A 14,431-nucleotide genomic window follows, 5' to 3' on the forward strand; every position below is an offset into this window, starting at 1 on the left:
GATTAAAACTGGATGGGCCCAAACTAATGATTTAGACTCACACAAATTAGTATGCCTGTGGCTACACAGCTGCTGGGCTTAGTACAGACTAGATTCAGCAGGGATCTAAAAACCTTTTGAAAGGCCTTCAGGAAGTATCAGATCCCAAGAATGGCCCCTTGGGAATAATCACAAGCTGACCACAAATGGTTTTTGAACTGTGTTGACATTTTATTTCTTGTGCCCTGTCATGAATTCTACTCCCCAACCCCCCAAAAAAGCTCCAATTTCTCCAAAATGTGATCAGATTTGTAGTTAAGACCACAGTCTAGTCCTTCAAACTCTGAGTTTGAGAAGAGAATAAATACTTTTGTCAGGGGACTATGAGAAGGCTTTTGCCAAGACTAGCCTATAAAGGCTTATTAAACCTTGGGGAATTTGGAATAGTCCAAAGAGATGGTCTTTCCAGGCAAACAAACACCAGAATGTACTGCATAAGCAGTGGCTTCACATGGATTTGCTTGTTATACCAACCAGACTCTGACTCCTCAGTGGGCAGACACTGTGTCTCAGGCACAGCTATACCGTCCTTGTGCAGTGCCTAGCACACACTGAAGGTTCCTACTTTTTAAACCGTGGATAAAAATTCTGTCTCAAGACCTTCTATGTCCTACTAAATACCTGAGAAACATTTTTTGCTGGTGGATTGATTATTTATTCTCATTCCTCACACAGTCTTGAAAAAAAATAAAAGATGAGGCTTAGGAGAACAAATACTAATTTATCTCCTGGCCCCTGGAGAAACAGTAAATGAGAACCTGGTTCTCTTGAACCTGACTGAATCATTCTTACATACCACTTGGTGTCGTCCGTCCATGCCTAACACAGAAGCTGCACTGCAAAATCTGCCAACGGAGGAGGTGTGCTGAGACTCCAGGCTCCCTTGTCCTATTCTCAAAAGCTGAGGTAGCAACCTAAGCATGCCGTAGCCCTCTACGGCCGCAAACAAGTGTCAGAAGGCTCGCTTATAAGCTGGTCCTGCCTCTGCCATAGCTTCTTTTTATCCACAAGGGAAGCTTCAGTACTGCATTATGATTTGCTGCCAAAGACAGACAAAGCGTTTCCTTCTTCCTTTACAACCTCCCTCCTCCTCCCTGACATTCATTTGGACCAAGCAAGGGCTAATTACATCTTCTTGACTCAGAGTTTAAAAAACAGCTTTTTAAGAAAGAATTTTAACTTATGGAAGATATTAGAGATCAGGTAGTACTGACTCTATCCCTTTTATTTTATAGACAGGAAAAACTGATAACCACAGGAATTAAGCCACTGGCCTAAGTCACACAGTCAATTAGTGGCAGATCTCCTGAATCCTCAACCAGGCTCTTTCTATGCCCTCCCCTTCCTTTAGGGAAGAGTACTACTAGCTAGGTTCTGAATATGTATAGCAGATGCAAGCTGCTAATCCCCAAAGCAGGGCAGCGATCTTATTTCTTCCGTCAGGCTTTTCCCCAAGGACAACTGCTTCACCCTCTGGGCTGATTGCAACTGTGATGAATTTAATCATTTGCTACCAGGAGTTAGTACAACTGGTTCAGGCAGCCATTTGATTTAATAAATCAAACAATGCTGCAAAATTGATGCAATCATGAGATCTACTGAACAGAACCCAGGGAAACAGCTATGGGACCTAGCACAAACACCAAAACAGAAAATTCTGTCTTCTCTGGCACATTTCTGGCTTCCTGAAACAGTAAAACAGGGGCTTTGAAATATTTATCTGTCCATATTTGTTTTACAGAGCATTCCTCCTAATTTATCTTGTATTCAAACAGTTCCCTTGGGGGGAGGAGTGTTATTTCACCTTCCTCACAGCAAATGCCAGCCATTCATTTTTAATAAGCAATAAAAATCACGGTAATGTTCTTAGTAAGTAAGATGGTAGTTTAGAAATTAGAAGCAAATGTAAAAGGAACTGACCTACTGGCAAGTTTAAAGAATTTTTAACCCTTTTCAGAACATAATGAATAAATTTTTACTCTTCACAGTAAAACATTCCAGTTCATAGCAAGTTAAGTGTCACTACAGTATGTCAGAAAACAAAGAATTAAGTTACTCTGAGTCAAAAACATGTGGAAGAAAAGGAAGAGGGCCCAGGAAAAATAAGAAGGCAATGCTTCCATTCTGAGGGCTGAGATCTGTTCTTTGCTGCACATTTTAAACCTTTCAAAGTGCTAGATTTTTCTTCCAGCTCCTCCTTTGTGCTGCATGCTCCTAACACAGGAGTAAGAATAACCATGGACTCTGAAAGTTAAACTGAAATTTACCAAAAAATAGAAAGACACTTTCAAACTCATTTAAAAAAAAAAAAAAAAATCAGTGCAAACTTAAAGCCAAAGCCAAGGTCTTACTTTCCCGGATCTGGCATCTGTGTGCACAGCAATCGCAGAGACTGAAAACTCCTCCGAATTGAATGAATATTTGCCATCCCCATAAAAACAACTTCACAGTTCGGGTAATACTCTGGAGAGAATAACAACAAAGAGAACACAAATATGTTGAATTTAAAGTCCAAATGGCCAAATTTAAAAGGAGCAAACTGGCTATATAACAGACCCACTGTAGCTGCTGACTAATGAAATGCCAATGTTTTGATGCCTATTAGCCCAGTCCTTTATTATGAGAGGAAAACAGTGCTTGATTTTTAGCTGTCTTTTCAAAAAGGAAGGTTAGATTTGTGAAGAAGATACTGATATAAAATAGAAGCTGTTATTTTTTTTTTAAAAAAGATGTGTATACTTCCATCTTACCCCAGGTTTACTTCTTGGGTCTCTCCTCACTTGCATCTCTGGAATCTCTTTGAAAAGAACCTAGCAGAACCATGCATTTCTGCATTCAAATTTCACCTTGGTACAACTGCTTTTAGATTCCAGCTTAGCTCACAGCTGAAAAAGGAGCTCAGTGCCTCTACCTGCTCCAACAGCACACAACTGGCACCTAACAGGTCCTTGGAGAAAGCCAGCGTTCAAACAGTAGGGGTGTTATAGGTCAAGACTGAGGCACTTTGCTAGAGTTTTGTATCTGCTGCTTCAATTTCTACCCCATGTTTTCTAAGTAAAAGTCATGTGAGGAGTTTTCTGTGAGGCTAGTAATGAGCATACCCACTGTCAAACACAAAAAAAAGCTTTTAGAAGGCTGAGAAACTGAGCTGCTAAAGAAGCTTCCAAACCTAACAGGCCTTATTATGGGAGAGGATTTACTTTCCTTATCACCTAAAAGTTGGCACAGGGAAGGAAGATTCTTTGGTTTCACTGCACCTCCTCCTCCATTTCTCCCTTAAAAAGAGCATACAGTATTAAGAATCCAAGAAGGAGCTCTGGCTGTCTCAAGACAGGTTGAGGAACATGGCTTTCCATTCACTTCAAATTGAGAACTAAGACCCAGCTGGGCATGGGGTGGACTCACAGGGACAGAGGGTCAGGGACGAAAGCACTGTGCACCTCACCTGGGCATTCACAGCCTCCTCCTTTGGCTCGGTTCGCCACAGCTGCTGCATAGGAGCGTGCATCCAAGATCAAAAGCTTCTGTGGTTGGACAGCTAAACTCTCTGCTCCTGAAGCATTTGACAGAGAAGAATCTAGGGACATCAGGAGCAGGAAGGAAAAACTAAATGAACCTGTCTCTCCCAGAATTGCCACAAAGTAAGAACCACAGGCACTTATTACAGTACTCAAAAAACTCGATTAAGTGAAATCCACCTAACCAAAACTACATTAATACAATAGGACTTCTCTCTCTAGTTTGTTTTCTATTTTGCCTACAATCTCCTATACCGCATTTCTACATCTATAGTCCTAGAATGACTACAACATAATCCTGGTGTTTTCCCCCATGGTCTGGAGACACTGTAGGTCCCCTATCACATATATAATTCCATCTTGTCATGATGGCAAGAAAGACAACAAACACTCTAGTCCACTTAAACCAAGTCTGAAACAGAGGGTCTTCTGGTTTTTGCCAAGATCCATGACTCCTTGCACAATCCCATCAACCGATGCTTCACTCTCTCTCTCCTATGAAACAAATTCTGTGTCTTACAAGAAGAAGGCCATTTCAAGAAAAGGTTCTCAGATGCTATAAAAACTGCTGCCAGAGGCCCAGGGAGCACCTTACCAAACTCCACATCAGAAAGGTCTCCTGCATTGGGGAAGTCTCGGGGACTGTTCCTAGTTGACAGCTTGCTGCCACTGGATCGGGAGTCGGAGGCACAAGCTTTGGCTACTGACTGCACCAGGTGCTCATCATCAGCATTTCGCCAGCCCCACCAGCTGACCTCCGGCTGTCCACAGCGGGCAATGACAGCTCCATTGCTCTGGTGCCTGTGCGGGGAACAAGACAACAACTGTACCCATCCCAGTGGCCCCATTCAGATGCTCTGTGCTCATACAAAAAGTGAGATAGTAGATTTTAAATGCCTTAATGAACAGCTTGACTGCAAGTAAGTGATGGGTTAGCTTCAAGTCCTCTCAGGGCAGAAGTCTTATACAGGAACAAGAATAACAAAACCCTGGGACTTCCTTGGCAGTCCAGTGGTTGAGACTCCACACTTCCACTACAGGGGACACGGATTTGATCCCTGGTCAGGGAACTAAGATCCCACATACCGTGCAGTGCAGACAAAAAATAAATAAGTAATAATTAGGGACTTCCCTGGTGGTCCAGTGGTTAAGACTCCGTGCTCCCAATGCAGGGGGCCCGGGATTGATCCCTGGTCAGGGAACTAGATCCCACATGCCGCAACTAAAAGAGCCTGCATGCCTCAAACAAGACCTGGCACAGCCAAATAAATACATATTTAAAATAATAATATTAATAATAATAATTAAAAATGAAAAATAACAAAACCTATCTGCATCTTTCTTGATTATCAAACCATTTTAGAGACCTCTGTAGAATAACCAACAAAATGATAAAAGTGTATTGTCAGAGAAAAATATTCATAAAGAAAATACTTGAATATTTATTTTTTGAAAATCAGTTTAAAAACTACAAATACCACACTTAATAATGAAGGATTAATCTCTCCTTTTTAATACTACACCTGAATATCCTAGCATAATAGATGCTGACAAACATTTGTTTCCTCACTGACTTCTGAGGGCCCACTGTAGCAACTGTACACTTAGGGCTGGCTTGTACACTTAGGGCTGTACACTTAGAGCTGGCTTTTCAAAACAAGAGCCCACACGTGGGACTGATATACTTACCTGGCCCATAGTGGACTGCTTTACAAAACCTCCTGACATTTCATGAATCACAACTGCTCTTACTATAGGCAGATAGCTCAATGAGCCAGCCACCCTCTGTAAACTATTAGAAGGAAATGAATAGAATAAACATCAATAAGCCATACTCTGATAAGATCCTTTATCAAGAAATAAGACCAGGGCTTCACTGGTGGCGCAGTGGTTTTGAGAGTCCGCCTGCCAATGCAGGGGACATGGGTTCGTGCCCCGGTCCGGGAAGATCCCACATGCCACGGAGCAGCTAGGCCCGTGAGCCATGGCCGCTGAACCTGCACGTCCGGAGCCTGTGCTCCGCAATAGGAGAGGCCACAACAGTGAGAGGCCCGCGTACCGCAAACAAAAAAAAAAAAAAAAGAAAGAAATAAGACCAGAAATCATACTCATAGTCTACCTTAAGATGCTCTAAAAACCCAAGCTTTTCTTCATTAGGAATTTTAGTTAGGCAATTTTAGCAACTAAAAAGTTATAAAGGTAATATTATTTGGCGATGAAAAGGAATCAAGTTCTAATACATGTTACAACACGGATGAACCTTGAGTATGTTATTGCTCTTAAGTGAAAGAAGTCAGTTATGAAAGACCACATACTATGATTCCATTTATATAGTGTCCAGAATAGGTAAATCTATAGAGACAGAATGTAGATTTACTGATAACCCAGAACTAAGGAGCTTGGGAAGGGAATGGGGAGTGACTACTAATGGGTCTGGGGTTTCTTTTTGGGGTGGTGAGAATGTACTAAAATAATTGTAGTGATAGTTGCAAATATACTAAAAAAAAAAATCACTGAGCTATACACATTAAAAGAATGAATTGTATGTGACATCTCAATAAAGCTGTTTTTAGAAGTTACAGAGGTAATCAGTTCACTTTAAAAATAAATGAGTAGAAAAGCTAGTAAGCAAAAAATTTTAATGTCTCCCAATTCTATATCCTAGAGAGAAATGTCAATGTCTTTTACTCCCATTAAAGTTGTTTCTAAACACATATTCATACACACATATAACACATGTAGGGCACAGATGGATTTTTTAAAAACAGACTATTGAATCTATTTATCTTGTTCAAGGAATGTGAGAAAGATTTTTGTTTTCAATCCTAAAACTCATAAGCAATAAATTAAATTTGGCAATAATCAAATTCCACTGGAACCATCAGTTTGCTTGTAGTTTTTAAATCCTCCCTCATTAGGAGACAAATAATGGAAAGTACTTGTGTATTGCCAACACATTCAATTGGGTCACCTGCTGAATGGAGCCAAACTATAAATAAAACCTCACTGATTCTTAAAATGCCCCCTAGCATATTATAATAGGTGCTGAGTAACCAATGAGCTGATTGACAGCAAACCCTATACAGGATAGGCTGGCAGGGCCTTTCCTGCACATCCTTTTCTTCTGAAATCTTTCCCAGCAATGCTCGAGACGAACAGTAGATGGCACTCGTCAGCCTGGGTCTTGGGTTTTAAGGGCCACATTATTATTTTTTTGGCCGCACCACGCGGCATGCAGGATCTTACTTCCCCCACCAGGGATCGAACCTGTGTCCCCTGCAGTGGAAGCAGGAGTCCTACCTAACCACTGGACCGCCAGGAAATTCCCTAAGGGCCATAGTATTATAATAGCTAGATTGCAACTGAACTGCTGCAATAAGCAGTGAAGTTTTCTGCAGTCTTCTAAATGCTTTAGATTGCGTGAAAGAACAAAAACACTACAGCTAAAAATCACTAAAGAGCATTTCCATCATTTTACAAATAGAACAAGGAAAAATAAAAATTAAGATGTCCAATGTATGAGTCCCCTACTAAACACTAAATGCTTCAGTTTTATATAGAAAGATACAAATGTTTAAACTATCCTTAAGTTAGTATTAATCAACTCCCTAAATAACTAGAAGTTTCTAACAATCACTCAATGCACAAAGGGGGAGAGCTGTGAATTACACTACAGATGGGTGCCCTTCGCACCATCTTTCTGTGTTAAAGCAATCTCTGTCTTCAATAATAAATCCAATTAAGCACTCTCTCATCACCATAGGAGAAAGCACTAAATCAGGTGCTGGTTCAGCATGGTGCTGTCAAGTAACTGCTGCTAGCAACCTAAGGAGTCATTACTGCAATTTACAGACAACTACATTCAGTAAACACACGATGGATTCAGAAGCATCCTGCCACCTGAGCTAGGGAAGCTTATGCCCTCTGGAATAAACTTTGGAAGGGGAAAGAAGCTTCCCATGTTTACTCTAAGTTTTTCTTCAGCCTACACTTTTAGGCCTCTCTACCAACAGGGAGAATTCACCAAAAGACCCTTACTTTGAGAATGAGAATCCTTTCCCCTTATGCTCAAAGTCAGCAAACCTCACAAATGCCAGGGCTGCTGATCTAACACAGCTGCTGTCCGCAGAGCAGCAGCTGGCTGCTTTCCCTATTTGAGCTGGGCCGATCACTGATAAGACTCATTAATCCTTTCAGCTTTCACTGCTCTCTCTAATTCCTGTGTCATCCTTACCATTTGAGTGATAAGTAAATTTGGTGACCTACTTTTCTAGGAGTGTCTGAAAACAACGGTGATGAAAACTGAGGCTGAAAACTTAATGGGTTCCACTGGGACAGAAGCAAATACGTACTTTTCCATCTCTCCCTCTTCAGGGTGGGCATCAGAATCTGCCTTCCATGGGCTAAACAAGCTGGTTACCTCAGTGGGAATTCCACAATGAAATAAACCCCTTCTTACAACCTCAGTATTTCAATGGACTGCCTCCTGGCATGAGTTTCTAACTAAACCTCACTGGTTTGGCCCGAATTCAAGGAGAGTCCATAATGTCTGCAAACTGGAAAAATGAAATGGAGAATGTGATATTACAAGGACATCTGAAACTGTTCCAAAATAAGAGGGAATGACTTCTTAAAAATTTAACATGATTCTGTGAGAACTGAGCTAGCTATTCACTGAATTATAAAAGCAGCCTTCAGGAATACAACCTACTCCAGACATTGCTTAGGAAGCCCAGTGCTTCATTCAGATGTTGCAGCATACCTGTGAAGTAAGAACATCATTCCCATTTTACTAATTGGGAACGGGCTGAGGTCAGTTAGGGGACTTACTCAAGGTGCCACAGCAAGGCGTGTCAGAGAGAAGACCTGAATTCTAAAACCTGTGCTCGTCACCACACCACCACCCCCTCCTAGGACCTGCCTCCCTTGACTCTCCTGCCTTTGATCTCTGATAGCATCTATCCAGCCAAGCCCTAGCCTTCTTCTCTAAATGCTCCCTCTCAAAGCAGACCTCTTCCATCTGTCAAAGTTTCAACCACAAAGACAATCACAAATGACTCAAATCTACACTCCCAATTCGTACTTTCTAGGATTCATCTCTCTCAATCCAAAGGCCAACATCTGAAGCTAAATGCAATGAGCACATTATCTTCCCACAGAATGTCAGAAGGATCTTAAAATAGCAAGTCCAGCCACTTTTCTATTAAAATTTTTTCAGTGTCAACTGAATCATCAGGTAGTGTTCCAGATGAATTACTGGTATATGAATGGACGAGCAGCTTCAGCAATAAGGAAGTACAGAATAACCTGGAAAGTTCCCTGAACCACCCCCCACCCCCACCCCCAGGTTAGCAGCAACAGAAGCAGCAGACCACATGCAGTGGGCAGTAGCACCAGACCAGGCTGGGTCTGGCCAGGCTTACTTACCTGTAGACAACGGCGGGGATGCGCTTCCAGGACCTGAAGCTTGCGACACTTTCTAGTTCTTTGTCAGTGATCCAAGCAGGCACTATGAGCTCTTGTGGATAGCTACCACACAGCCTAACAGGGAAGGTGAGGAAGAGGGAGAAGGGAAGACGACAGAGAGGGAGGGGAGAAGAGGGAGAGACATGAGTGAGCCAGCAGAAGGATGTCGATCAAGCTACCCCAGAGCCAGTTAAAAGGCAATGAGGAGCATTACCTGAGTCTTGGCCTGCTCAGCAGAATGGGTTGCCTTAAGTGTTTACTTATGTATATGTCAAATGATACTATCTTGGATTGTTCCACTTGATGCTGCCTTTTGGAAATCTGGCGATCTTAACTATCAATGTAAAAAGGGGAGGTGAGAGGCAGTTACTCCATTGTAACTGTTGTAACCAATATGTGGGTCATTTCTAACTACACAAATGCCCAGTCCAACTGCAGAGGTGGAAGTCTGTGTTACCTCTACCAGACCCTCAGTCTTTCAGGGAAACATGAGAAGAAGGGCCAGAGCCCACAATTTCAAGTTTCCAGAGACCTCATAGGATTACTAACATATTCTTTGATGTGAACCAAACAGGGTGTCCTAATTATAGGTAACAGGTGCAGCCATGGGTATATAGATAGAGCACTATGGGTCAGCCCCATCTGCATACATAATCGTAGCTCCATTAAGCCAAGTTAGTAATGTGAATATGCTATTAATCATAATTTCTATAAAACATACTTCAGAATAAACTACACTCAAGGGGAAAAAAAGCTGTTTTTCTCTTTTTTAAATTTAACTTTTATTTTATATTACAGTTGATTTATCATGTTGCATAAGAAAAGCTGTTTTCATTAGGGAAAATACTAGTAGGCACATACTAGTCCAGCTGGTGCCCTAGAAAGCATTATTTCTGATAGGTTTTTTACTTACAAGACATGTCTCTCTCTGGGAAACCCAATATTCCTTCTCAATAGCGAAGGCAATAAGACATTTAATCCAAATCCAAAAATATACAAACTGCTCCTCGTCCTCCACTACCATCATGGCCTACCTACTCTATGCATTAGGGGAAGAGGCAGAAAAATACAAACTGCTTAGGAATTGAGGGATCTGATCATTCTGCACTATATCTCTCTCCCTTATTCTCAATTTCCAGATTAAGTATCAGGAATTCAAAAGCCTAACCAGGAGAAAAGAGAGTGACCAAAAGTAGCTCCACAAACTTCCTAATACCTATCTACAAACTCCTAAAAATAACCTAGGACACAGATTATAAATTAACACTCTAACCATAAGTCTTGTTCGTTTTATCTTCTTCAAACTTAAGAGTAAATTTGGCTCTTATTCTTCCTTTGTAGTACGAAGAACTTTTCAATGTCCTGAAGGCTGGTTCTGAAGTGGAAATAGTGGACTCAAAGAAGTTAATTTTTAAAATCCATATTAAAAAGAGATTTCTGAAAACCACTAGCTTTTGAACTCAAAAATTTTTTCTCAACAAGCTTAGCTTAATTCAGGTTTTGTTTTACTTCACCCAATATTCTGGATCACTATATTCCTTGTTCTCTAAGGATTACATTACCTAGTAGTCAGCTCTTCAGCAAGTATGAGCTTCTCACTTGTAGATAAGCAGTTTCCAGTATAGGAAAGGTGGGTTACATGTGAGCAAAGCCTGTGGCAGCCTCAGGCTCCCTGAGGACCCACCTCCTTGCTCCACCTCAATTCTCTAATTTGACCTGTCACTGAGAACAGGCAAAGTATGATACGTCTGTAGCTCCTGATTCTTCACACCACCTCCTTGGCCAAGGTCCATGTTAAGAGCTGTGCGTAGTAATTAGCCGTTGTTTTTCCAACAAAAAATGAAATGCTCCGGTGGCTACCCACAAACAGTCCAGGAAAATACCTATCATAATTTGAGGCAGCTGGAAGGACAACAGAGTGATTAAGGCCTCCAATTGCTGCAGGGAAACTTAAGAGGAGAAGGATATGTTAATTTTAAAATTCTGGACAATTTTCTTTTGTTTTATAGAAATTTGGATCACCAAAATCACAGTAGTTAACTGCCCTCCCCTACCAAAGTTCTTATACCTTTTAGGGAAATAGGTAATGGGAAATATGTAATAATGGTTACATTAATATTTAATGGTTAAGCGATCATAGCTGTGACATTAGTTTTAGAACAACAAATTAGAGAATAATACGGTAGCCTATTTCATAGGATCTGGAGTAAAATTACAGTAAAAACCAACTCGTAAGTGTTTTATCACTGCTTCTGAGATCACTAATCTTATCTCTAATGTGATGTCAAGCAGTGATGAGAACAATAGAAACTCCCTGTCTACAGGTAAGCACAATATTATCTAGACATGCATGTGCCAGGAAGAAAAGGAGGGGATAGAAAGGAAGGTTCCAGGATCCTACTATAAGTAAGGATCTCTTTCCACTCCAGTGATAGCAATGGGAACAGAAGGCTCAAGAAGTACGCTGAAGATGAGGCATTTAGATTTAATAAATAAAACTCCATTTCAAAGAAAAAGTCTAAATTCAAATGTCCTGCCACATGAGAATTGGGGTTTCTTGCAAAGGCCGTGGCCATGAAACAGTCCACAGGGATCAAATACAACTCACTTGTACTTTTCATTGATGTTGGAAATCCTCCAGGCGTTGTTCATATCAAAACCCATCCGCTCCACTTCGTTTTTAAACCTTGATGTTACATGCTCCCCTAGGAACCACAGACAGATAGAAGAAAGGACGAAATGAATATGATTTTCCACAACAGGTGGAATGAAAGCATTGCTACCCTGCTCAGTTATTTTTAAAAAGGTATTGTATAAATAACATATTTAGTTAAAAAAATCTCCTGCCAGGATAAGACTATAAGAAGAAATGAGGAAATTAATTTTGATTTTAATTAAGAATTAGTATTATCTCTTCAATTAAAAATAAACTAAAAAACAAAAAAAGAATATTATCTAATGACTACTATAAAATTTGAGAGTAGTATCACTGGGCTCATTTTACAGAGGACAAAACTGAGACTGAGGTGATTATTATGGCAGGTCTGTCTCATCTCAAAACCCATGTTCTTATCCCTATACTGGCTACTTTCCCATTTCCACACTGAGACTGATGTATACATAAGAAATAAAATCAACAATTTCATCAAGAGTAGTAGTATAGACCTATAACTCCTCATGAGAAACACTTTGGGCCAGATTTCAGAACCTGAATTTTCTGGATTTTAAGGTGTGCATGTATAATAATACTGGGTTAATGCTATCAACAGCATTAACCAAACACTAACATCCTTACAGTGAAATGCATGGATAATTCACACTAAATGGGATAAATAAAGCAACAAATAGTTCAGATCAAGTCAAACTACCAAATAAAATAAAAATCTTTTGATTTTCAGAACCTTACAGATTACAGAATTGCAGTTAAAAGATCATGGACTTTTAACTGCCAGTACCCAGGAATCTCAAGAAACACCACACTAGTAACTACAGTGCTGAGCATTTGTAAGAACATCCACCCAAACAAGTATAACCTGCCTACATTTGCCCTAATGAATTTGGCTGCTTCTTCAAGACAGCGAGCAACAAAGGCAGAAATGAACCGAACATAAAAGTCATTAAATCTGAAATAACTTCCTTCCTTGAAAACAGTCCTAGAGCAGTAATTTTATAAAAAACAAATAAACAACAACAACAAAACAAACCATTAAGCAGTACCTCTAACATATAGTATTATAGGTTGTAAAATAAATACTGGTGGGGGCTGGGAGAAACTACAGTAACAAAAGCATAAAACAGCCAGCACTGGTGATCAAAGCTTTGCTCTCCCTGGGAGAAGAGCTTCAGAATACGAAATAGCAATTACTTGAATGAAGGACAAGTCTATAAAACTACTTCCCATTTAAACTGCTTTTCTTGAGCTTAAACTAAGTTATTATATGTTTCCTGAAGGAGAGCTATAAAAAGGTGAGGTTCAGAGATGCAGGAAGAAATAATCAACTGAATCTATCCCATTTTGGAAAAGTTTTAAAAGCAATATAATCTTCCAAATAGGAAAAAGCTATCTGAATTGGAGTGTTGTCTACAAATTGCAAGGAATGGTGACCATCAATAATTCTACACAGGGAATCTTTCACTTTTAATCCCAATATAAAAGCTGTAAGAACTATGGCAACTTCCAAGTTCATTAATTAATGACAAGATTTTCCCCAACCTAGGATACAGCTCTAAGTCTTTGCAAAAGGTAAAGGTATTTTAATTAATGGTCATTTACATTAGTACCTCTATCTTAAACACATACTCTAAATAGAATCTTCTATAACTTTAAAATAATCACTGGCAAAATAACAACAAGAACCTCCTCCTCCTCCTTCCCCCCACTCCTCTCCCACCTCCTTCTCTTCCACCTCCTTCCCCTCCTCCTCAGGCAGTTTTCTACATAGAACAATTGCCCAAGAAAGGACTTAGAATTACCATCCCGGGCATGAAATTCTGAGCTACACACAAAGAAATATACACTGAGTACTGAGCACAGAAAATCTGTTGTTTCAAGTTCCTTGAGAAGAGTTTTAATTATCTTTGTATCCTCTAAAGCAGTGACTTCATCAACTTCAACTTTGAAACTGACCATCACAACCCACAATAAGAATGTTTTGCATCACAACTCAATACAACATATTTATTTTTTAAAAGTTTCACAAAATACCCACCCTTACTATTTGTGTGATACATTGATATTTTCTATCCTGAATTTTCATTTCATATTTCATTTCTTAAAACTTTGATTTCATGACCTACTGGTGGATCACAACCTAGTTTGAAAACCACTGCTTGAAAAAAAAATTTAGCAGCAGACCTTACATACATGAGTAATTCAACTGGCTTTTGCTAAATTGTGTTAGAAGTTCACTTGTGTTCATTCTGCCAGAAAAGTGCATGCCAAGCACATATATTGCTGGATTTCCCTTAAGAACACCCCTCTCAGAATTCTCATGTCTCCACTGATTCAACATTAGATATGCTGTAATACCCCAATTTATTTGTTTAGCTTTGTATTTCCATTTCAACCCTTCCTGTGTGCCTCCCCCATCCCCAAATGAGGATCTGTCCCTTTTTAACATTTTGTATTTCTTATACTACAGTCTAGCAATTCTTATTTTAATGGGAATGAAAAAATTTTAAAGCAGTAAATCCCTCTATCATAACCACAGTGTCAACCAGCAGTCTAAAAAAAACTTCCCCGCAAAAGCCTAGCTTCCCGGTGATTCTGAGTATTCAAGCCTACAATTATACACAACTTAAAGGCCTGGGATAGAAGGGCCAGGCCCTTACTGTAAGGAAGAACAGTATCAGAGTCAGAGAAGGTGAGAACTAGCCCTCCCAGATTTTCAAATACAGAGGGAAGAATC

The 14,431-nt window shown here is 40.0% G+C and overlaps 1 protein-coding gene across 5 annotated transcripts in view; it reads right to left on the reverse strand.

Moving 5' to 3' along the window:
- The window catches only part of MTMR3 (myotubularin related protein 3), a 142,406-nt gene that overhangs the window by 19,958 nt on the left and 108,017 nt on the right, over nucleotides 1-14,431 (reverse strand). For all 5 annotated transcript variants that reach the window (XM_079942121.1, XM_079942118.1, XM_079942119.1 and 2 more), the window contains exons 8-12: nucleotides 11,632-11,728; nucleotides 8,985-9,098; nucleotides 4,153-4,358; nucleotides 3,485-3,616; nucleotides 2,391-2,502 (exon numbers count right to left, since the gene is read on the reverse strand). In XM_079942121.1, the coding sequence (XP_079798247.1) occupies nucleotides 2,391-2,502; nucleotides 3,485-3,616; nucleotides 4,153-4,358; nucleotides 8,985-9,098; nucleotides 11,632-11,728 (661 nt within the window). The remainder of the gene's footprint in view (nucleotides 1-2,390; nucleotides 2,503-3,484; nucleotides 3,617-4,152; nucleotides 4,359-8,984; nucleotides 9,099-11,631; nucleotides 11,729-14,431) is intronic.

This window comes from Stenella coeruleoalba (genome assembly GCF_951394435.1).
Source record: "Stenella coeruleoalba genome assembly, chromosome: 14".
Lineage (NCBI taxonomy): Eukaryota > Metazoa > Chordata > Mammalia > Artiodactyla > Delphinidae > Stenella > Stenella coeruleoalba.